The sequence below is a fragment of the Symsagittifera roscoffensis genome, chromosome 5, assembly GCF_963678635.1.
Source record: "Symsagittifera roscoffensis chromosome 5, txSymRosc1.1, whole genome shotgun sequence".
Classification (NCBI taxonomy): domain Eukaryota; kingdom Metazoa; phylum Xenacoelomorpha; order Acoela; family Convolutidae; genus Symsagittifera; species Symsagittifera roscoffensis.
This window is the reverse complement of record NC_087066.1, coordinates 32,179,137-32,203,500: the sequence shown is the minus strand read 5'-3', so window position 1 is coordinate 32,203,500 and position 24,364 is coordinate 32,179,137. Positions and strand designations below refer to the sequence as shown.

Sequence of the window (24,364 nt, the reverse complement as noted above, 5' to 3'; positions counted from 1 at the left end):
TTTTAAATGGTCATTAACAACTTTACATACAGTGTGATTAAATTTATCAATTTTTTTTATATATAAATCAAGTAACCGTCAACGATAAAAAAATAGGAAATGTTATATATAAGTGTATAACTTGAGTTTGCGTTTGATAGAAAAAAAATGTCAAAGTTTGTAACAGATTGTAAGTGTATGTTGAAAACATTTTTTAAAAATTTTAATTGACTACGCCACTGAATTGTCTCGTTAGAAAAGAGCAGTTTCAAAAAACCAACAAAAATTTCAGATGAGAATCGTATCTGAAGCCCCCCCCCCCCCTAAATCCGCTACTGCCTGAAAACAATTGTCAAAGTTTTTTATTCTAACAAGTCTCATCGATGCCCAACAAGATTTTTGAAAAAAAATGAAAATGTAAGTATTTATTTTTTTGCTCAATTATTAGTTCATTAATACTGAAGAAGTTTTTCAGCTCTCAGGTATCTGAAATCGAATGGGTCCACAGAAATATTTGATACAGAGCTCATATCGTTTTCTATTGTTTTCATGACAACAGTTTCCATGTTTAAGATTTTGACATTACTGACGCTTGTTGAAATTTCCCAATAATTCAACCCGTTTATTATCATGTTGCGACCACTTTGCGCCAGTATGATCGGTTGACCTAGACGCGGACTGCTTACTCACTTTGATATGTTTTCGGACAGTATCAAGATCCGAGTTTCTGTAAATGGGCTAATACTTTTTGTTTTTAGCATTTTTAAGTGAGATTTGAAACAACACCGTTCCTGGAGAAAGTAGTTTTCTCCTTTTTTCAGCCATATTTGGTCCGTTGCATCAGCGGAAGAAACTTATTGACATGTGGTTTTATATTGTTAACTCATTGTAAGCAGGGGCGCATTTAGGGGGGGGGGGGGGGGCGTGGCGGGGGGGGGGGGGGGGGGGGGAGGGGTGGCGGGGGGGGGGCGGACGCTTCCTTTCTTCTCAGGGATTGGACCCCCTGCGGACCCAAAGGGTCCCCTCTTTGGTACTTTTTAAGAAATCCATTTTTGGCCGGACCGACCTTAAAATTTTTCTAAAGGTGCCTTTGGCGCCAATATATAGTAACTTTGAGGGGGAGCGCGCGCCAAAAAAAAAAACGCTTTTTTTTCAAAATTTTCCAAAAAGTGCCAAAAAAAACGGCGCTTTTTTGACCTGTTTTTTTTTCAAAAATATGCCTGCGGCGCAGAAACTTTGGGCCGAGACAGCGTCTTTTTAGTGCTTCAGGACAGCTCGGGAAAATTAATTTGGTCAACCTAAAAAAAAAAAAGTTGTCGAAATTTTTCGAAAATTTTTTGAAAATCCGCCCCCCCGTCGAGAAAATCCTAGATCCGACCCTGATTGTAAGCATTTGATGAATTTTACATGAAACGAGGGAAACAGTATTTTTGGAAGCTTTGCTACCCTGGCAAAATATGATAAGGAAACATTTCTATGCAAATCTTTGATTTTCAAATAATTCCCAACATATCCTAGACACTGTTCTGTAGCATCGACTTATTCATAGCATCAAAGAGAGGGTTTTTGATGATTGAGAAACCTTTCCTGCTGTACGGCTCCTGATCTTTGAAGCAATCATTAATTGTCCAAAAGTTTGTTTATTTGTTACGATTGATCTCGAAGTGGTGAATCACATTCGTTTTTTTTGGCAGCTAAAATTGGACAATCTTGCGGAAAACCTGGACTGCTCAATAGATTGTATCATATGAAGAACACCCTATTGGTTGTTTCTTTTACTCTAGAAAAAAAAGGTTGTCTAAAATTGTCTGAAAGTATTTTTGGTTTTCAGATTAATTTGAATGAAACTAGCTGAGAAGAACTTTTAAGCTACGTAATAATGATTTTTAACTGCATCTAAAACTTTTTCAATAGCTCTTCTTAAAATTGACCGAAAATTTTGACAAGAACAAATGAAAAACACAATATAATATTTGACTTTTTCACAAAAACGTTCTTTAGTTTTGACTTTTTTCAAATCAATTTGGACTACATATCAAGTGCTGTTTAAAGAAAAATCAACTATCCTCAAATGTTTGCCTAACTAATCCCATCTGTCTAAAAATCACATTGTTCATTTTGACATCGGACAACAAACTGTGCATTTCAAGTTGTTTCTGTAATTCAATCAAATGATCTTCTTATTTTTAATTAATTGCTCGTTGCAAAAAAAAACTTTAACTTGACCTAAAAATATTTTTGCCGAATACTTACGGATTTCCGCAGTTAAAGCCAGTTTTCGATATTTAAGGATGAGACATTGGAACCAAAAAACTAAAACACAAATTATGCCTCAAATTAAAAACAGGCGAAAAAGAGCTTCACACCACTTGCGATGCAAAACTTGTATGTCCAGAAGAAATCAGATTGAAAATTGCTGCAAAGTTTTGTTTTAAGATTTACTTCAACAACCAAATCAGCCTACCTCCAACTTACTTTTTAGCCTGCCTGCATTGTATCGAAGTATTCCGAAGACACGCGATCGAAACATTGGTAAATTGCACTGATGAAAGAAGCAAACACCAATAACTCTGATTAACAAAATCTAAACAGAGTAGATTAGAAACACAACAAATGTGATCTAAAAAAAACTATTCTAAAAAATTCAACCTTAGCGACAATTAAAAATTTTGCAAGAACATTCAAAAATAAATCCCAAAACATTTCAAAAAATTAACACTTACACTTTGTGAGTTCAAAAAATAGATCAATAAAAAAGCGAATGAAACAAAATGAACAAGAACTAGAACTAGACAGTTTCCAAAAAATAAATGATTTTTGACAACCGTGAAGGCGAAAAAACGCCGATTTTCTTTTGCAAAAGAAGAGACGATCAGACTAGATCCAATCAGACAAGAACAACAAGTTGACAGAAAAAAAACGTTTTACCAAAAAATCAAGCATAAAAAAAAACAAATATTGAAGAAAGAGATATGCCATTGAACTATACAAAGACACGATTTGATGTAGCCCTGAAAAAGACTAAAATTAACTAAACGTGAGAAAAGATTTAGTAAAAATTCTTATTAGCAATCAATAAAAGAAAAACACAAATTCGTCTAGCAATGATGAGCAAACTATTAAATATTTTGGTTGTAAAATTTTTGAATTTAATAGCAATTGAAGCATGCTTGGTTCCCGTTTTTATCATTCCTAATACAATCAATTTACGCAAAACTGGAGAAAGAAAAACTAGCGGACAACAACTTAAATTGACTTAGCGAAGCGATGAACACGCCTAGCATATTTATTTTAAAATATCAAAATTTTTGAGTTTAATTAATTCTTATTCACTGGCAATTCAGGCTTGCTTGGGTATCGTTTTTCATTTGAAACAGCTAATTTTTAGAGTAAAATGAGCTAAGAATCAATGAGAACAAACTTTAAATTGTTGTAGAACAACTTAACAGAAAAATAAACAAAAAATTGTGAAAACACATGAACTCAATTACCTACTCCAGAAAAAATATGATAAATTATGATTTTTTTTATCATTTCTAAAATTTTTATTTCTATCAGGAAAAGTCTAGGAAAATGATTCAAATTTATCCAAAAATTTTTGTAAGATTTCATCTATTTATATAAAAATCAACCAAAAAAATTGAAAAAAAAATTTGGAAAATGAGGCGACCGAATTAAAGCGGACATTCTAGTGCCAAAAAATAACCAAGTGGCACAAAAAGTTATGTTAAAGAAACTCATAAGAGGCACACGCGGCCCATATCTGACATGCACATGTTACATTGCATTTGTGAAGTTGTATCTGTACATCTGTTCAGTAAGACACGTGCAAATTCTAGGGACAAAGTTTTTTACGGGAAAAAAAGTTTAGTACCCGGTTGCAATACCCTTTCTTATCACAAGGGTAAAAAGTACGCTTGTTATGAAATTGACTAATGAAACTTACTCTTGTTTTCGCTAGCTGAAGAGCAATTTATATCGAATCAGTTTCGAGTTTTTTAAACGGAAAAGTTTTTTTTTCGGAAAGAACAGAAAACCCATTGAATTTTTATCAAAGTTAAAGCTCGAGGTGATTTTTGAAGAGTATTCGCATATATCAAGCGTCCAGAAACAATGAACGATTTTAAAACTCATTTTTTGCTTGCCCTGCAATTGAACGCCACCGCACGCCGACGGTGAAACAACGCAACGAATTCAACTGTATTCTTCTTGTGAGGTGCAATTTTTCAGTTTTAGTATTAGATACGTACACTTTGGGACAAACTAAACGCAGATTCAAAATTTTACTATCCAGAAAGTACCAATTTTCACAACTTTTTCTTCTTGAAAACATTTGCTTGAAACGAGAGCAAGTGTTGAGAGCTAGCTTCTTTGAAAGAGTCAATATCTGGTTTCGAGACTTAACCTTCTGTTCCGAGTGTAAAAAACAGTCCGAATTTTAGCGATCTGCGTTGGGTTACCATAATGCGTGGAACTGTAAGTAAAGCCGAGCTTAAGATGTTTTACATCGCTTAATTGAGAAAAAATCTGGAACAAATGTCCTTGAAAATTGTCCTTAGTTTTTGAAAAAAATATATGTATTTTTTTTAAATGTAGCTGAGATTGTTTGTTCTTTATTAATGTAGAAAAAGAATGTAATTTTTGTATAAACTCTGGATAATGGCTGAAGTTTTGACATAATTGTTGAAGTTGTAAGCACATCTTGTCTAAAATTGTTCTTAACATTAAATTTTGAGATCAAAACAAACACAAATTAGCTTTTATTTTTGTCCACCAGATAATTACTAGTTTTAAGGCGTATGCATACGATTGTAGTCGGTAGTTATCCGGTCAGTTTAATTATTACCCATTTATAACAAAACTTTTATCCCATCATGTTTTACAGCAGAAAGAAACGTCGAAACTTCTGAGAACATTTGGTTTCCCAGAGAAAGAAGGAATTTTGGGTTGTATGTGAAAAAAAAACCACAATTGAAACTGCTAGAAAAAAGCGCAATAATTTAGTTGCCAGAGATAACCACAGAAAACTTTGGGAGTTTTTGAAATCAATCAAATTGACTAGAATGCCCAATTAAACTTGAAAAACATAGCAATTTTGTTTGCATTTCTCAAAATGAATGACATTTTTTGATATTTGACAATGATTGGATTTTGAAATTTTCATTTCAGTATTTTCTAATGTCTGATTTTATTGGAAATTAACATCGCTCTTTTTTAAAACAGATTCGAACTTAAGTTTCAATAGTCATCCTTGTTTCTGAAAAAAAAAAGTTTTCTGATATTTGACAATCATTAGATTTTTGAACTCTTAAAACAGTTTTTGTTACACGCTCCGTTATCCAATTTATTTCCCTCCTTAAAATCTTGAGAGTGGTAAATTGGGGGAGGGTATACCATAAAGGGGTGAGGATTGAGGAGGGAGATGGAAGAGTCTGAGGGGCGTAAAAGAAGGGGTGGATGACAAACGTTGGAAAGGGGTGGGCGGCCGGCTGGTACACAGGTACGAACATGTTTCTCAGGGTTATAGTTTTGCAGAACGCTGCTAAAACTTTTGCAATCAATTTTCACGATCAATTAAAAAGCATTATGCTGCATTTTTGATGCTGAAAAAAAAGAATCCATTTTCATGGTTAGATGGGTCATGAATACCGATTCTATGGTTTAAATTTTTTTGCCAGTATAATTCATTATAATCGGTTGTTTTCTTTGAAACTCCAGAGCGGGATTTTTTTCTAACACAGAGGCGAAGCTAAGCTTCGCTGCATTTGCGATACAACAATTACAGGATGAGTGCACCATGGCGCTGAAAAAATTAGCAAACAGAACTTCGAAAAATGGTACTATTGAAAAAGGAAGTGGAAAAACGATTTTAAAAATAAAAAACAACAAGCCGACATCCAATAAGCTGAAATTTTATTTTAAAAAAAACATACCACGATAGATATATCAGTGGCGTATGCAAAGTATATTAGAGACCGGTGGAAGCTAGAAGTATTTGTTTGATATTTACTAAAAATACGTACTGATGCAAAAACGGGCGATATAAGAAAACGAAAAAAGCAAAAAACGCACAATTCACAATTTGATGGCTTATTTTCAACTAAAAAGACAGGTCAAAAAATTATTACTTGAAAAATTACTGAAATATTAAGTATTTAAAAGTCAAAAAGCGGAAAACAGGTCCAAAAAGTTAAGCGAGGTGTGATTATGACAACAAATTCAAATTTTTGCCACCTCAGACTTGGAAGGGTAGTCTTCGAAAACTAAAGAGAAAAAATTTCAAAAGCATTCAAAAAATTAAAGTTTTGACATCTCCGAGTGCCATTACTTCTGATGTATAGATTTTTAGGCTTAAGTGCTAATGCAGGGGAGCTTACCACAATTGGTCTTTTCGATTGAAATTAAAAACTCAGATCTGCTGGGTAGTTTTGAAAAAAAAGTCAAAAATTTGGCATTTCCGAGGGCCAAAACAATTTATGTCAACAATTTGGATAGAGCCGCTTAAACACGGCGGCTTAACAAAATCATTTTTTTTCCAGTGATCAGAGGAATTCAGATTTGGACGATTAATTTACGATAAAATTCAAAAAGTTTAAAAAAAGCGCTCCAAAAATCGAAGTTTTGACTTTTCCCAGTGCCATTGATTTTGATTATTCATAAAAAAACTTTGAGAGTAGCCGTACATACAGGAGAACGTCAACATTCTGCTTTTTTCGTTGAGTCTGAAATCCTCAGATTGTGTAGTTTTTGAGAAAATCAAAATATTTCAGAAACCGGTTAAAAAGTCGAACATTTTGACTTTTCTGAGGGCCACCTGAGTTTATCCTGATAACACATCACTATAGGGTTGAGAATTTCAAGTTCAGTTACTTTATTTTAGATCTAAGTTTCTTTTAGTAAAAAACTTGAAAAACACTAAAAACACCATATCTCGAAAACCAAAAGTATCTGATGTTTTAAGCAGTCAAATTTGGACTCCAGCTCTGCAACTCCTGAGTGTACCCTTACATCAAACTACTATAGGGTTGAGAATTTCAAGTACGGTTACTTTAATTTATATTTAAGTTTTTTTTGAAATAATTGAGAAGTCATGAAAAACGCCATGCCGCAAAAACCAAAAGGATTCGAGCAGTCAAATTTGTACACCAGCTTTACAACTCCTTGAATGTACCCTGACAAAACTCCACTATATATTCAAAGTTTCAAGTTCGGTTACTTTATTTAATATATGTTTTTGAACGCCAGTTTTGCTTGCAAATTTGGATGCCAGCTTCTCTTGCAACTTCTGAGTGTACCCTGATAGTACCCCGCTAGTTACTTTTTTATCGGTTAGTTCGGTTACTTCTGAGTGTACCCTGATAGTACCCCGCTAGTTACTTTTTTTCGTTAGTTCGGTTACTTTTTTTAAAATCTGTTTTCTTTATGAAAAAAATTGAAAAAACTATGAAAAACGCCATATCTCGAAAACCCAAAGTATCTGATGTTTTGAGCAGTCAAATTTGGACGCCAGCGCTAAAAATCATGACTGTACCCAGACAGAACCCCAATATGAGTTCGAGAATTTTAGATACGGTTACTTCATTTTATATCTAAGTTTTTTTTGAAAAAAAAAACTCGAAAAATCATTTTAAAAAAACCCATAACGCAAAAAATATTGCTTGAGCAGTCAAACTTCGACGCAAGCTTTGCATCTTTTTGAGTGTACCCTGGCAATACCCCACTATAAATTTCAAATTTCAAGTTCGGTTACTTTATTTCATATATAATTTTTTTTGAAAAAAAAAATGAAAAATAAAAAAAAAACGCCATTTCTCGAAAACCAATATGATCTGAGCAGTCAAAATTAGACGACAGCTTTGCAACTATTTGAGTGTACCCTGACAATACCCCCACTATATATTTGAAAAATTCAAGTTCGGTTACTTCATTTCATTTAAGTTTTTTTGAAAAAAAACTGAAAAATTATAAAAAACGCCATTTCTCGAAAACCAATATGAATTCAGCAGTCAAAATTAGACGCCAGCTTTGCAACTCCTTGGGTGTACCCTGACAGTACCCCCACTATATACTTGAAAAATTCAAGTTCAGTTACTTTATTTCATATCTAACGTTTTTTTTAAAGAAAAACTGAAAAATCATAAAAAACGCCAGCTCTCGAAAACCAATATGATTTGAGCAGTCAAATTTGGACGCCAGCTTTGCAACTCCTGAGTGTACCCTGATAGCATCCCAGTATAAATTTGAGAATTTCAAGTTCGGTTACTTTATTTTATATCTTACTTTTTTTGAAAAAATCATAAAAACTTTATAAATCGATAAGCAAAAGCATCTGATGTTTTGCAGTCAAACTTGGACACCAGCTCAGCAACTCCTCAGTGTACCCTGACAGCACCCTACTATGGGGTTGAGAATTTCAGGTACGGTTACTTCATTGTTTATCTAGGTTTTTTTTAAAAAAAACCTGAAAACATCACGGAAAACGCCATACCCCGAAAACCAAAAGGATGAGCAGTCAGATTTGGACGCCTGCTTTGCAATTCCTTAGTGTATCCTGACAGTAGCCCACAACAGAGTTGAAAATTTTGATTTCGATTACTTTATTTTATATCTAATTTTTTTTGAAAAAAAAAAAACTGAAACAATCATAAAAAGGCCTAACCTTGAAAATCAAACTGATTTGAGCAGTCAAGTTTGGACGCCAGATTTGCAACTTTTAAGTATACCTGGATAGCACCCCACTATAGGGTTGAGAATTTCCAAATAGTTTACTTTATTTTTATCTAAGTTTTTTTCGAAAAAAAATGAGAAAATTATAGAAAAAAGCCATATCTAGAAAACCCAAAGTATCTGATGTTTTGAGCAGTCAAATTTGGACGCCAGCTCTGAAAATCCTGAGTGTACCCTGACAGCACCCCACTATGGGGTTGAGAATTTAACGTACGGTAACTTCATTTCATAACTGTTTTTTTTTATGACAAAAAAACTGAAAAAATCATTAAAAACGCCATACCGCGAAGACCAAAAGGAATTGAACGGTCAAATTCGGACGCCAGCTTTGCATTTCCCTCAGTGTATTTTGCAAAGCCCACTATAGATTTGAAAATTTCAAGTTCGGTCACTTTATTTTATTTCTTTGGAAAAACAAACTAAAAAACTTATAAAAAACGCCAAATCTCGAAAACAAAAATGATTTGAGCAGTCAAAATTGGACGCCAGCTTTGCAACTGCTGAGGGTACCCTGATACCATCCCAGTATAAATTGAGAATTTCAAGTTCGCTTACAATATTTTATATCTAATTTTTTTTTGAAAAAAATCATTAAAAAAACTATATATATCGAAAAGCAAAAGTATCTGCTGCTTTGCAGTCAAATTTGGACGCCAGCTTTCCAATTCCCTAGTGTATCCTGACAGTACCCTACTACAGAGTTGAACATTTCAAGTTCGATTACTTTATTTTATATCTAATTTTCTCTTGAAAGAAAAACTGAAAAATCATTTAAAAAAACGCTAACTCTCGAAAACCAATATGATTTGAGCAAAATCTTGAAAAACGCCATATCTCGAAAACCCAAAGAATTTGAGCAGTCTGACTTGGACGCCAAATTTGCAACTCCTGAGTGAACTCTCACATCACATCAATATAGGGTTTAACAAGCTCGGTTGATTTTGCTTATTTGTTAGTCTAACATTACGAGGCCAAACTGTGCACTGGATAGGAGCACAATTTTGTGTCTGTATGTTCCTGGATTCCAGAGACAAGTCTTAAAATATGTTCCAAAATGTAAGTGGATTCCACAAACAAAATTTCAGTGGATTCCGCATACATATACCTGTAACGTAAATTTTTTCGGCACATTTGTTTTGTTGCGGATTCCGCAACAAGCAAATATAGCTAGTTGTTCTGGATTCCGCAACTGTAAGTGGATTCCGCAAAATGTAAGCGGAATCCGCAAATGTAAGTGGATTCCGCAAACTGTGAGGGATTCTTATCTCTAGCAATGCGGAATTTAAAAGCAAAGACTTAACCATTGTCAGCGGAATCCACGAACAAGTCTTAAAGCATTGGTTACCTAAATCGGTGCATGTCATCTTTTAGTATTTTGGAAACACAACACCGTATAATTTCAATATTGGGAGTCATTGAGTTGAGAGTGTATGGAACACACAGCATATCGACAAATTAGGTCAGTATTTGAGATTGCGTCGATCCCAAATAGCGGTCTGTATTTGGGACTGATGGAATCCCAAAAAACTGGAATAACGTGGAATAAATATGGAATATATCCATTATTTGGAGTCATTAGGTTGAGATTGATTAGAAACCCAACGCATAGCAAACCGTCGAATTAGTTCAGTATTTGGAATTTCATCGATCCCAAATACTGGTCAGTAATTGGGATTCCATTAATCCCAAACACTGATCTATTCTAGTAAATTTCTATTATATTAAAATCAAATCATGTATTTAAAAGATATAATTTTAAAGGCTACTACACATATAAATATATGTAAAGGGAATCCGCAAACAAAATACGGATTCCACTTACAATTTGCGGATTCCACTTACAATTTGCGGATTCCACTTACAATTTGCGGATTCCACTTACAGTTGCGAATTCCGCAACAGCTCAATTTAACGATACAAATGTTTTATCATTTGTTTGTGGATTCCACAAACTGTTCTAGATTCCGCAAATTCGCCTATTTTCCGAGCGACTTTGAGCGGTACAATGATTTAGGTATTTGTTTGTGGAATCCAAAACAGCATAGAAGATCAAAGAAAAGTATCAATGTTGCGGATTCCGCGACAAATCAGATTTTGGCCTGTTGCGGATTCCGCTTACAATGCAGAGAATGCACAGTTTGGCCTCGTAATGTAAGAAAAGTTTTTGTGCAGGGTAAAAAAAAAAAAAGTGAAAGTTACAGCTCAAATTAAAATGTCAAAAAGGTTGTTTTTAGAAATGAAAATAGTGCTAAGTGTTTCATTCACTTTTTGTCGCAGAAAACGTTTTTATTTGGGATAAGCAATTGACTCAATCAAAGCCAAGTAAATAGCTACTACTATAAAGCAACCTGAAAATGTTTATGCTTTATTAAAACTATTTTTCAGTTAACTAGTTACGTTACTTTTTTCTCCATTATAGAAACCGTCGGAGGTGTTTAAAAGCTTGAGAGAAAGCTTTAAAAACACCCCTGATTCACTAGCATTTAAGTGCCAAAAATCTCCAGATCTATGCAAAAAAAGTAATCACACGACAAATGGAGGTTATTTGCATTTCCGCCCAAGCTTTACTGGTAAATTGTAGCAAGCAGTGAAAGTGCTTCAAGTAAATGGATGGAAAACATGTTGCTGAAATTGCGTAGACAGTTTTGCACAGAACTAAGCAATGATGTGCAATGACGTATTATGCAAAAAAACCGTGGACTGGATATAAAACACAAGCTCCATGCACTCACAAGAATATCCAGTTGCTTAGCACTAATTAGAAAGTTCCGACCACACTAAGAAAAACAACAAATAAAAGCTTTCAAATTGTGTGTTCGTAATGATAAGAAAATATCTGAACGAAACCCTACAACTTAGGTATATTCGATGGTACTGCTAAATTGAGCATAATCGACACCAAGAGAGCGCTTGACACTTCAAAAACTAATTTTACTGTAGTTGAACTAATTTTTTTCACATCTTTAATAAAAAGCTAATCGACCTGTTAAAAGCCTGCTCGCTCACTTTATCCGCTCGAAATTGGACTCAGACATTAAAAATTCAAATCGGGTTTCCTCGACACTCCGATAAACGTTGGAGACTTTTTGATATCGTCCATGACTGAAGGCGATTTATTATGATATCCACATTGACTTATTATCCACTTTGACGATTATTTGTGGTACCTGATTTTGCGTGGGAAAAACACTTAAGCACACGCGAAGACAGTTTCTCCTCCCTTTCAGTGGTCGAAACAATTACAAGATTTTCAATTAATAGTAATTTCTATCACATCCAACTTTTTTCAAATATATTCGACATTGGCCAAATAAATATTCATCAACCTTTTACCTAGTTCACATTCTGTTGTTTCTTATCAAATTCAGTCCTCAATCCATGTATGGATATCTCCATGTCTTTCTATCTCCAATCGCAGTTTTCACCGCCAGCGGCGAGGACCATCTTGCCATGTACTGCGGACTCCCAGCCTTGTCGTTGGTTCCCGACAACCTCGCTCCTCCAAACGGCTGCTGATTTACCACACTTCCTGTGCTTTTATCATTCAAATAGACATTCCCGCATGCATGTCTAAGCTTCTTTCGGGCTAGTTCCATGAAGGCTTTATCCTGAGAGAAAATACTGCCTGTTAATGCGTAGACAGACGCGGTGTTACAAATATCGAGGAATTTCTCAGCCTCACTATCATCGTAAACATAGATAGTCAAAACTGGTCCAAAAATTTCTTCAGTCATCATAGGGTCTCTCGGGTCATGGGCTTCGTAAATCGAGGGCTGAACGAAATAGCCTGTATGCTTACTATATTCGCCTCCAACCAGGCATGTTATGTTCTTTCTTCTATTGGCGTCATCGATATACCTGACAATTCGATTAAAAGCTGGTTCATCGATCACTGCAGAGACGAAGGTGGAGAACTTATCCGCAGCACCCACCTCAATTTTGTTCGTTTCTTCAACTAGCCTCCGCTTGATTTCTTCGGCTTTTGATTTAGGAACATACATCCTCGAACAAGCAGAGCACTTTTGACCTTGAAACTCAAAGGCCGAGCGAATGGTTGCTCCCACCACTGATTCAATCTCGGCTGAGTTGTGAACAAAATGGAAGTTTTTACCTCCCGTTTCACCGACAATTCTTGGGAACGTTCGGTACTTATCCACGTTGTCAGCTATGCTTTTCCATAAATGTTTAAAAGTAGCTGTGCTACCCGTGAAATTCAAAGCCGCTAGATGAGGTGACTGCATGCAAACAGATCCCATGAACTTCGATTCTGTCGGGACCCATTGAATTACACCATCGGGCAGTCCACTTTGCAGAAGCGCTTGGTAAGCAACCCAACTAGCAAGTGTTGCAGAAGTCGTCGGTTTCCATAACGTAACACAGCCCATAATTGCAGGGGCAGTTGCTAAGTTAGTACTGATTGCCGTAAAATTAAAGGGCGTGATTGCCGCAACGAAGCCTTCGAGGCCTCGATAAATGACATGGTTTGTGGCATCATCAGTATCGGTTGGTTGGATTTGATCCATCTCGATAGCAAATTTGCTGTTAAACCGCAGAAAGTCAATCAGTTCACATGTTGCATCAATTTCCGCTTGCATCACAGTTTTGGCTTGTCCCATCATAGACGCGGCCAAGATTTTAGACCTCCAAGGTCCGGCTAAAAGATCAGCAGCCTTCAAGAAAATGTTCGTACGTTCTTTCACAGGTGTCATGTCCCATTTTTCACGTGCCTCCAATGCATTGTCAATTGCAGATTTCAAAAGAACTTCATCGGCTAAATGAACTTTCGCCACTTTATGCTGATGATCGTATGGGCATGGCTGGTGTGTAAAATTGTCGCAAAAATACTCTTTGCCCCCGACAACAACTGGAACAGTGACCGTTTCCTTCCTAAGAGACTCGAGTGCACGTTCTAATTCAGCTCTTTCACTACTGCCTTTTTTGAAGCTCAGAACAGGTTCATTTTGGACAGATATTGTTCTGGATAAAGACCTTGTCAACAATTGGGCATTCAGACGAAGCTTGGTAATATTTCGCTGCATGTTCACAAAAACCTGAAAACATTAGAACTATAGCTGCAGACAAACTATAGCTAGGCGGATATTTCCACGGTATTTTTGTTGGCCCAGTTGTTTTTCCAAGTGATTAACCAAAAAAAAACAGATCTGGAACTGAGCCAAACACTACTAATGAAGGGCATTTGACCACAGTTGTCTGACGCAAGACCTGCGATATGTGTATTAGTAGTAGTAGTAGGGATTTAGTGTTTCCACAAGGGGTCCAGGCCCCTGTCATCCTTCACGTCTCATATCGCGAGTCTAGTTCTACAATTGTTTGTCGCACAATCACATGCAAGCTTCCATGTGCATTTATTTCTTTCGTCATAGAGTGCAAATTTGTTCCAGAACACTGAGCAGGGCGCCTTTCAGTCCAGACCAATTTCGCAAATCTATCCTAAGTGCATTCGCAAGACGCCATGTCTGGTAAAAGAAATTTTGTTCACACCTGTACTTTGATGGACGCTTTAGCTGAAACATAGGAAAGCGAGAGAAATCTATGTATTGTGGAACATCAATCATATAAGTATCGTATCGTTTCAAAATTAATTTTGCCAGCAGTAACAGGTTGTTCAATTGTATGTACATGGGCAATGGTAAAATTTGTAGTCGTTTAAGTTTATCTTTGTAATTGGTATGTTTACTATGCAAAATCCAATTTACCGCCCTTTTTTGAAATATCTCGTATTGTGTCATGACGTATTTGTTTAGACCTATGCAAGAACTAGCATACATTATTACGGGAATGACCATCGATTTATACAGGTTTAATTTTGCTTTCCAGTGTAGATTTGATGTATTCCTCTTTATCATGAAAAACACTCTGTTTGCCTTTACGCATGCTTTTTCCATATGTTGGCTCCATGTTAGATCATTTGATACGATTAGTCCAAGGTCTTTCTGACAGTCTACATGAGCTATTTGTTCATTATTGAAATTGAAAGAAAATCGATTTTTCCCAAAATTCAGGAGCGTACATTTATCTACGTTGAAAGGCATATTGTTTTCCAGGGTCCATAGATTCACATTGTCAAGGTCTTTTTGAAATTCATCCCTCCCCAAATTTATGCTAATGAATTTGGCATCGTCTGCGAATAATAATGGTATAACTGTATTGCATTTGTCAGGCAGGTCATTTATGAAAACCAAGAAAAACAAGGGTCCCAAAGTACTGCCCTGGGGTACACCGCTCGTTACTTTTTCTGAATTTGATATTTCGCCATTTACTCGTACGACTTGAGACCTTTCTGTTAGGTATGATTTAATTAATTTCAAGTTTTTATCCCTGACTCCTTGTTCGAATAATTTCCGCAACAAAATTCCGTGGTCATTACGGTCAAAAGCATTACTATAATCTGTAAAAACCGTTTCGATACTGTCGCCATTTTCATGACCGTTATAGACTAGCTGCAAAAATGTTAAAAGCTGAACAATGGTCGATCGGTTTTTCCGAAATCCGTACTGTGCCTTGTGGAAAATCTTTTCAAAATGTTCATATAATCGCTTGAATGTGATTACGTCTAGACGAACAAACTATACAAATAATTTTGCCGTTGCTTTCGATTTCTACTGAATACTTGAAACGTTGTAACTATTTTGGAATTCGAATTGCGCAAAACCACACGTGATTCGAATAAAGGGAAACAATAAAACTCAACTTCTGCAGCAATTGAAAAATCATTATACTTGTAGTAGTAGTAGAACAGGATTTAGGGTTGTTATCCCATGGGTTTGCAACCAAAATGTAGTTTTAGTGTTAAAGAGTTCTGAGTTTTCTATTTGGGTTACAGTTTCCACATGGACACATTATTCGCCATGTGCAGCTGTCCATTTCTGAGTATCTTTTGAAGAATTTCCAATAAATTTCCGCTATGTCAGATTTCTGTATGTCAGTTAACTGTTTTGAGGTATGTCGAATTATGACATTGAAAAGTGCTGGGCATCTAATGAAGAAGTCTGAGTTGGTTTTCTTAAGGCGAGTTTTCGGTATTTGATATTCGTTTCTTTCATTTTGTCTTGTTGAGCTTTTGGTGTTTTCGGCATATTGGTTAATGTCAATTTCGTAGTTATTGCGAACTATAGAAATGAACAGAAGGAGGTCGTGCATTTCAATGTACAGAGACAGCGGTAGCATGCTTAATTTTTGTAGTCTACACTTATTTGGGATATGTGAGTTAAGCATCCATTTGGTGTCGCCGTTCGCTGAACCTTTTCAATTGCTCGGAGGTTTGATTTCGAGTAGTGCGTTACTGACGCGCCTTAAACTACAATTGGGACTACATATCCCGTGTAGGCATTTAGCTTAGAAGTTATAGGACAGTTTTTAGAGAGGTTCCGCTTTAGTGAGTAAAAAGCCGATAGCGACTTCTGTCAACGCTTAGACGCATTTACATTCCATGAGAGAGTGGGTGTTACTAAATTTCCTAGATCCTTTTGTTCAGTTTCAATTTATAGGATATTTCCATTAATTTGACCTTCCAGCTCGTTTTTGAAATTAACGAGAGTACATTTTCCGGTATTTAGACGCATTTGGTTTTTACTACACCAATTTTCAATTGTCGTAGTGGCATAGTTCATTTCTGTTTGAGTTGTTGCTATAATCTTAAAGTCATCAGCATATCCAAAAGAGTCAACTAGATTCAAGTTTTCTGGTAAGTCGTTTATATATAGTATGAAAAGTAATGGTCCCAATAGAGAATCTTGAGCGACACCACTTGTTACGTAACATATCTTAGACTTTGCTTTGTTTATTCCCACATACTGTTTTCGAAGAAATAAGTAAGAGGCTATTAGTTGAATTGCTTTTCCTCCAAATCCATAACACTTCAATTTATGCATTAAAAGTTGATGCGGATCGCAGTCAAAAGCTTTTTCAAAATCTAGATAGAGCGCTGTTATATTTTTGGTCGTTTGGTCATCATAATTTAGGTATACTTGATGTAAGTAAGCAAGGAGTTGGGTAATTGCTGAACGTTTTTTACGAAAACCATATTGAGAGTTATGAAGATGATGTCGCACTCCTTCAAAAAAGCGCGAAGCCTCTCCAAATCGACGGGAAACGGAATCATTCTTCAGGGACAGAGAAATTGATTAGTGGAAAGATTTTATTTTTCGTTTAGAACCACTTAATAGTCTTTTATGATGTTTTAACGTCTGTAAAAGATTTTCTATCAATATTATTAACCTGACAACGGACATAGTTCCGAAAACGTTCGAATTCACTTTTTAATAATTTTTCTTCAAAGAGAAGTAGCTTCGCCAAATCTAAAAAATAAAATGGGCCCTTCCGTCATGCGACGGTCCATGCACAGGTTGGATAGAGCCATACCAACGCTATTCAAATATATCGGCAAAATTTAATGAACAAATCAAGTCAATTTTAAAGCATCCAGAGAACTGTCAATTAAAATCTACCCTCCTCGATTAAAGCATTGATGGAATTGTTTGTTGTATGTATTTTTAAGTTTTTGCACCCCCTGGGGCAGAGGATTGCACTCTTCAGAAGACTTTTTAGATTTTCAAACCTCTTGAAAAGTCTTTAACTTAAATGGAACTATATTTAAAGTGAATTATGAGAAAAAACTTTTTACCAAATTAATCGGTTAAGACAGAATCAGTCAGCAGCAAAGAGAGATAGCGTACCTCCTTTTATTGTTAAGATAAACTTATTATGTAGCTTTAATAAGTTTGAATAGATTTATTAACTGTTGTGATAAGAGATTTGTATGCCTTATTATTGTGATAAACTTATTAAATAGCTTTAGGGATAATGCCACGGGGACGGAGCAGCCGTGGAGGCCCAGAACTAGACGGATGCTTGTTCTCACCATTCATTGCAAAAGACGAGAAGCTGAACAAGCCTAATTGTTGTGATGAACTTTGTTCAATAGATTGTCCATGAACCTAGTTGACGATCAGCGTCTTGATGCCGAATCTACCGGGAACAGAAGCAACCGCACAATGTGGCAATGCTGGGTGCAAGTATAGTGGTCTTGTCAGAACGTGAGGTGTTCAGTGTGATCGTTGCTTTACTTGGTTCCATTATTCCTGTGCAAAGATATCTGAGAAAGCAGTATTGAAACTTGGAGACAAGCATTTTTCTGTGAATCCTATGACGTCCTCTCAAACGACGCCGAGGAGTGGCCGGACCTGTTAATGCCCGATCATTATAAGTGTAGGCGCCCTGAGCGAGCCTGGGGCAAGTTTTCTGGCCTTGAGTTTGAAACTTCCATTAATAACACTTCCATGAAACATGTAGTGCACTGGAAGAAAACTTTGTTTTGCCCCCGTTACTTTTACAGAAACCATCGAAAAGTTCAAAAACGCGTGAGCATGTTGCTGCTCTTGAAAGGCGCTTGTCGTTGTTGCAGGATGGTGATATTACTGAAATAATGGACGAGGCTATCGCTATCCAATCCCGCACACCGAAGCAACTCATTAGTCCTTCTTTAGCACAAACACAAAAAGCGTCTGCCAAATTAATCATGGAAGGTAAAATTACGCCAGCTTTAAGGCTCCTTGCCGACAGATCGGAGGGCGGTGTACTTGAACCAGCCTCTGATGTCATGAAAATTTTTTTAAAAACAAAACTAAATTACAAAAGGGGCCCTTCCGTTTAGTTACGGTAAGTGCACAAGCTGGATAGGGCCATACCAGCGATATAAAAATGCATATATATCAGCAATGAAGTCATAAATCAGCATTAAATGCATCGTCGTAATGTTAATTTATCTTAGCCGTCCTTCCTCTACAATAGCGCTTATGGAGTTGTCGATAAATTGAACTTTGCGTACCGATCTGCACCCCCTTATACAAAGTATAGAGCTCCTCAGGAGCGCGAAGCTTATTTTAGTTCTTATGTAGTTTATAGATTCTGGATAGATTTCTTGTCTTTTTTCACTTAGTTTTTCGGCCAATCGCTGCATCGTCCGCGTGGCTGTTGGAGCAGCGCCACCGGTGCATCCAAAAATTAGCGGGCAGAAGCTACTCTGCTCTACGTTTAAAATTCTCTGCTGATATTTGGAATTCTTCAGCGTTTCGTGGTATTTGTGTGCATCCTTATGCAGTTTTCGCGATGTTTTGGCATGGGGGTTGAAAATTTTCACATCAAAGAAAGCGCGGTTGAATCGTGAACCCCAGAGTCCGTTTGTCTTAATGTCAGGTCGTGCCTCATCTTCAGTTGTAGTTGAATTGCTGACAAAGCTTTTGCCATGCAACGGCTGAAGTTTCGGCTCAATCTCGACGTCATGGCAAACCTCGTTCATGAGGTTGGCGAATGTGTCTCTAATTTCATTGTGTCTTATGTGTGTGTAACCACACTTTGCACAGTGAAGCGCATGTGTCCAGTTAAAATCAGCACCACATGCACATGTGGGTGAGGTTTTGGTTGGTTCCCATCCGTATCTTGAGTAAAAACCATCTCTGAACTCTGATTTATTCAGGTTGAAGTTGTATCTGCTCAGTGGTAGAGCATTGAGCTAGTTAGAGAATCCATTTTCAGAAGCCAGGTCGATTGCGTATTTATCTGTTTCATTTAAGGAGTTAATGAGGTTTGTTTTTTTTTCGATTTGTTCTATCAGTTTTCAGTGTTTTGATTTTCGTACATATTTTTTCTTGCTGAGTTACTGCTGTAATAGGATCTTGAGATTCCAGTACTAGTGATGTTTCCTTAGACCATTCTAGGTAGTTTTCATGATCGGATGGCAGCTTGATGTTAATTCCGCCCATTTTAAGGGGTAAGGAAGATATCTCACGGAACTGGGGGTTTAAAGTGTCTTTACCGACTAGGTTAGGTAATAATTGTTCTTTGACAATATTTTCACATATTTCTAAGTTTTCCATAGTATTAGGCATTGTCCTGACAAGAAATGAAAGCTTTTCTTGAAATCCTTTAGTATAGCAGGCATAAACGTTTCGCGGGGAGGTTTTAGCGATTTTTGTTAGCTTTTTCAAAAATTTTAATTTGCTCATTCTGTTGAAATTCGAGGAACTTTTTACGTTCAGATTCTGTTCCTATAACTGAACCAAGCACTCGGGCTCCTTCCTTTATAGTGATTCCTTTATTTGCGAAGATTTTCTGAGCTTCTCCGAGTTTTTCATCCTTGACAATGAGTTGGCATTTGGATGCTTTCACGTGGTAGCCAAAAAATTTACCCAGTGATACAATTTTATCGAGGACGGTTCGTAGATTGCTTAATTTACCGACTGCGTTTCCGTCGTCTGCGTACCATTTCTGGGTTACATCGTCTACTGATAAAAGTTTAATGAGGGGTATTATGGCTAGACCGTACATGGCCATTGCTAGTGGATCCCCTGGGTTGTCCCTTCTTGAGAGTAAATTGTTTTTTTTGTTAACGAATAGTTTAGATGGATTGGAGTAGGAGTTCTTAATCGCTGTTAAAAGGGAATGGCAGGTATTTTCGATGTTTTTTAATGCCAGCTTTCGGTTCAGCGAGTTGAAAACGTTTTCGGCATGTATCAGTAAAACAGCATCGGCGGAAGTTTTGCTGTATTGATTTCTGAGCGTGTGGATCGCATATTCAATGCCACATTTTTGTCCTAGGCAGAGTTGGTAGTTTGAATCGAGCGACATGAGTTCGTTTTTTACGCATTTAGTTATTGTTCGCCCTATTATCCTACTCATAACTTCTCCTATGCCTATGGGTCTTACCCCTGGATTCTTATCTAAGGGTATTAATCTGCATGCGTTATATGGTTCCATTCGTTCTGGATTTAGTTCTTCGGTGGCCAATTTTTTGGTAATTTTAGCAATTGTTTTTGAAATTTCGACTGATTGTTGCCCGAAGTGTGTTAAAATACGTCTCCATTCATTTGCATATAGGCCAGATGGTCCATGCGATCCGTGCGTTCTCATGGCTGCCTTCTTGATATGTTGAACGTTTATCTGATCAAAGATCGATGGATGGAAAGGAATTGTTTCGTTTGAGACTGGTGTAATATAGTTCTAATCAATTGGTTTAGATGGTGGGTGTTTCTCTATGAGAGTCTGTTCTACTGTCTTACCTTTGACAATCTCGTCGAGCGAAAGAACGCCTTTAGATGTGTCTGTTAGTTTTGCAATTGCGCTTGATATTTTTCCAGTATTCATTAGTTTGTTGAACTGTTGTGCTTCAGTTTCAGTTTTTCTTCTACTTCCTTTCAACAAGCGCATTTGCAGCGCCTTTCCTTCGTTATATAGTTCATCCAGGTCTCTGTCTTGCCATTGCTTAAGTCGCCTTGCTATTGTTTCGAATAAATATCCATCAATTTCGGACTTTGTTCTGCACAGTAATAAGTGCGGAAAAATAATTGCTGCGTGCATTGCGAAGGTATTTTTGTTGTTTTCTATTAGGCTGTTCAAAGTTCTATTGAGGGTTTCAATGAAGTTATAACCAACTTTATTTTTTGACAAGATCATAAAGACCGGTTTCCAGTGGACCACTTCGGTGTATATTTTTCTGGTGGTTTCTATGAGTTCTGGACAGGGGTTTGATCATGGGTCTTGTATTGTTCTAGGTTCTATAGTGGAAGACTCTACTGAGTTTTGTGAGTGTGGGGCAGTGGAAGGGTGAGGGTGCATTTGGGGGAGCGTGGTTGTAGCTAGGCTTGGGGGATTGCATTCATGCTTGTCGTTAGCTGAATGAAATTGGGAGGTGCAACAATGAAGCAGCGCTGACGTCGATTTGGAGGTCGATTCACCAGCTCACTCCTTCTTGCGTCTAGTTACGCCAGGGAAACTTCACTCGCCTACGGCTGGGACGGCGAGATTTGGTAAGATAACCAGAAGAGGAAAGCCCAGTGCGCATATGATATGAAAACACACAAGCGGGAAATTTGAACAAAGAACTATTGAATAAGTTTATCACAACAATTAGGCTAATAATCCTCTAGGGTGCTTGTAAATCCTGATTGACAAGCACCCTAGAGCTGCATCTGTCAATTCTAGAAAGTAATCATACAAGCTTTCCAAAAAGCGCCCCTGGGTTTCATCATTAGTGGCAAAGACGACGCCGACCTGCTAGGTAGTCCACTAGGTCACCAAGCGCTAGAGATAGCCGTGGAGAAGACAAGAGGTAAAATGAACACCCTCTGTGTGAGCCTTGACTATCTACAATCGCGTGTTGCCTTTTATTTGCTTCGACAATGTTTTGCTGTCCAAGTTGTTGTACTTGTTTAGGACTGCTCCAATTTTTTCATTCCTCGACAAAGTGCAACAAATACCCTCAGACATCAGACAAGCATTACAGAAAAGCAGCAATGTCCTCATTAAGGACAATGAATGCAAACAAGCGTCATGAAGCTTCAAAATGGGTCGCCTAAGCATCCAATCACCGTGTCTTCTTCCTACCGATGAGGCTTTCCGCCTTGTCGTCGAACTTACTTTAGGTGCCCCAGTTTTGCAGCGCTAATTTCGTTAATCACCCTTTGCTTTGCCCTAAAATTAAGAGCAGGTTTGACAGACACCATATTGACGATAACATAATCAAAGCGCTGCTTTCAAGTCTGCTGGTGTACCATCAAAACTGGAACCAGTTGGGATGCTGCGAGACGACGGTAAGTCACCTGATGGAGCTACACCCTCTTAAAAACCCAGAAGTTTCCACTTTCGTTTTTAACCACCACAAGTCCCTTTTAATTCACAACCACACAAATCTAGCAACCAATTTCCTCGCAGAAATCCCTCCCTCCAAAGTAAATTGTATACTGCCACTTAAGGTCGACCCCACAGAAAAATCCCTTCCCTGAACTACCCGGTGTAAACTCTCTTAACTCCGGTCTGGTTACAGCCGGCTTTTGAACACATACCTCTCCCGACTAGAAAATCAAGTTTCCCCACTATGCCCGGACTGTCACCTAGCACCCCACACTAGTTTCCAAATTTTTAACTACCCCAAGAATCCCTCCCCACTCACACCATATTAATTTATTATTAATACTACTACTAAAAGACTTTATACCTTATATAGGCAGCAGAAATACAAGTATGAGCATTAAGATCTACAGGTTAAACAGCGACAATTGATTTTAAAAAAATTACATGAGTTTTCAGGATTGAAATCTGATATCGATAAGTTTAAAAAGAGTTCACGGAGTTTTCTCTTTGCACTGGCGGGTTTCTCCTGGCTAAAGTCAATCCCATTTTTTGCTGACACGATGTTAGCATTAGCAGTTGTCCGGGTAAAATATGTCCCCCATGTTGAAGTTTTTCACACATTCGGAACATCGAACAAAGTCCTGTGTGCAGCGCGACTGCCAGGTCTAGGAAAATAAAAATTTACATAATCCTCAACTTTGATACCGTAATTGTTTTGAAAGATGTTGCAGAATAAAACAAGATCCGAGTAGATAAGCTGATAGCAGATAGGTAAAAGTTTAATAGATGCAGTAGATATTTTGTATTCATTCAATCCACAAGTCCACTTTACTGCTTTGCATTGTACCTTTTCCAGCTTTCCAAGAGAAGCAATGTTTGGTTGCCGTACGCATGAAGCAAAAAGAAGAGTACTTTTGGTACATGATATATAGAGTTGAAGTTTTGTTATCATTGGAGTGTTATATGGGATGTTGCGTTTTAAACTGAACAATTAACGCAGAGCTTTACCAGATTTAATGTTAACGTGTTCGGTCCAGGAGAGATTTGGTGTTACAAACAAGCCAAGGTCTTTTATAGAAGGTACACCCGTTCAATAACTAGACTGTTAAGAAAAAAGTCGTGTGGCGTGTTGCAAATAAGTCTTGTTTTATCTAGATGGAATATAAGACCAATTTCGACAGACCATTGATAAACGTTATCAAAAAAAATTTGAAAATTGATCGAAGATGAAAATGAAAGAAATTTCAAATCATCAGGGAACAGATAGCAAGTCGAAGAGAGAACTCGCTCTAGCATATCATTTATGAAAATTGAAAATAAAATGGGGCTTAGAATACTCCCTTGCAGAACTCCACTGGGTACAGAGAACGGCGAAGAAAGGACATTGCTAATACGTACATGTTGCTTGCGATCAGAGAGATATGAACTAATAAGGTGTACAAATTTCTTGTCGAAGCCAAATTTTTCTAGTTTAAAAAGTAATCTGATGTGTGAAACACTGTCCAATGGTTTTTTAAAATCAAAATATACACACCTAAAATCTTCATTTTTATCGAGTTTATCAACATAATCAAGCAGCAGCGTAAACGTACTTCTTCGAGGTCGAAAGCCATGTTGACAGTCAGAGAAATTATGGCGAATTTTTTTATAAACAAAATTGTACAAAATTTTTTGCCATTACGAGCGGAATTCATGGTAAGATGCTAATCCCACGGTAGTTTTCGATATCTGCTATGCAATTTTCCAGGAAACGGGCCATGTAAGAGAGATAACTATTTGGGCAAACAAAAAAAGGGAAAGGGGGCGATAATACTCGCACCTGTTTTAAAAATAAAATGAGGAATGTTGTCAGCAGGAGGACTACTACTTTCTGGTACCTCTAACAATAGTTCTTCAATATAATTAGTGCTAAACGAAAGTTCGTCAAGATGAAAATCGCAATTCCCAGCATTTGAGGCAGGGGTAAACTTAAACCATTCTTTCTGATAAACAGATGATAAAAACTCATTTA

The 24,364-nt window shown here is 36.9% G+C and overlaps 2 protein-coding genes across 3 annotated transcripts in view; both read right to left on the bottom strand.

Annotated features, from left to right (window-relative positions):
- The window catches only part of LOC134846947 (WD repeat-containing protein 49-like), a 232,270-nt gene that overhangs the window by 176,372 nt on the left and 31,534 nt on the right, over window positions 1–24,364 (bottom strand). The window lies entirely within an intron of this gene.
- Window positions 11,943–13,840, bottom strand: LOC134845897 (delta-1-pyrroline-5-carboxylate dehydrogenase, mitochondrial-like). Its single transcript, XM_063863018.1, has one exon. The coding sequence runs from the start codon at window positions 13,743–13,745 to the stop codon at window positions 12,078–12,080; it is 1,668 nt and encodes a 555-aa protein (XP_063719088.1). The 5' UTR covers window positions 13,746–13,840; the 3' UTR covers window positions 11,943–12,077.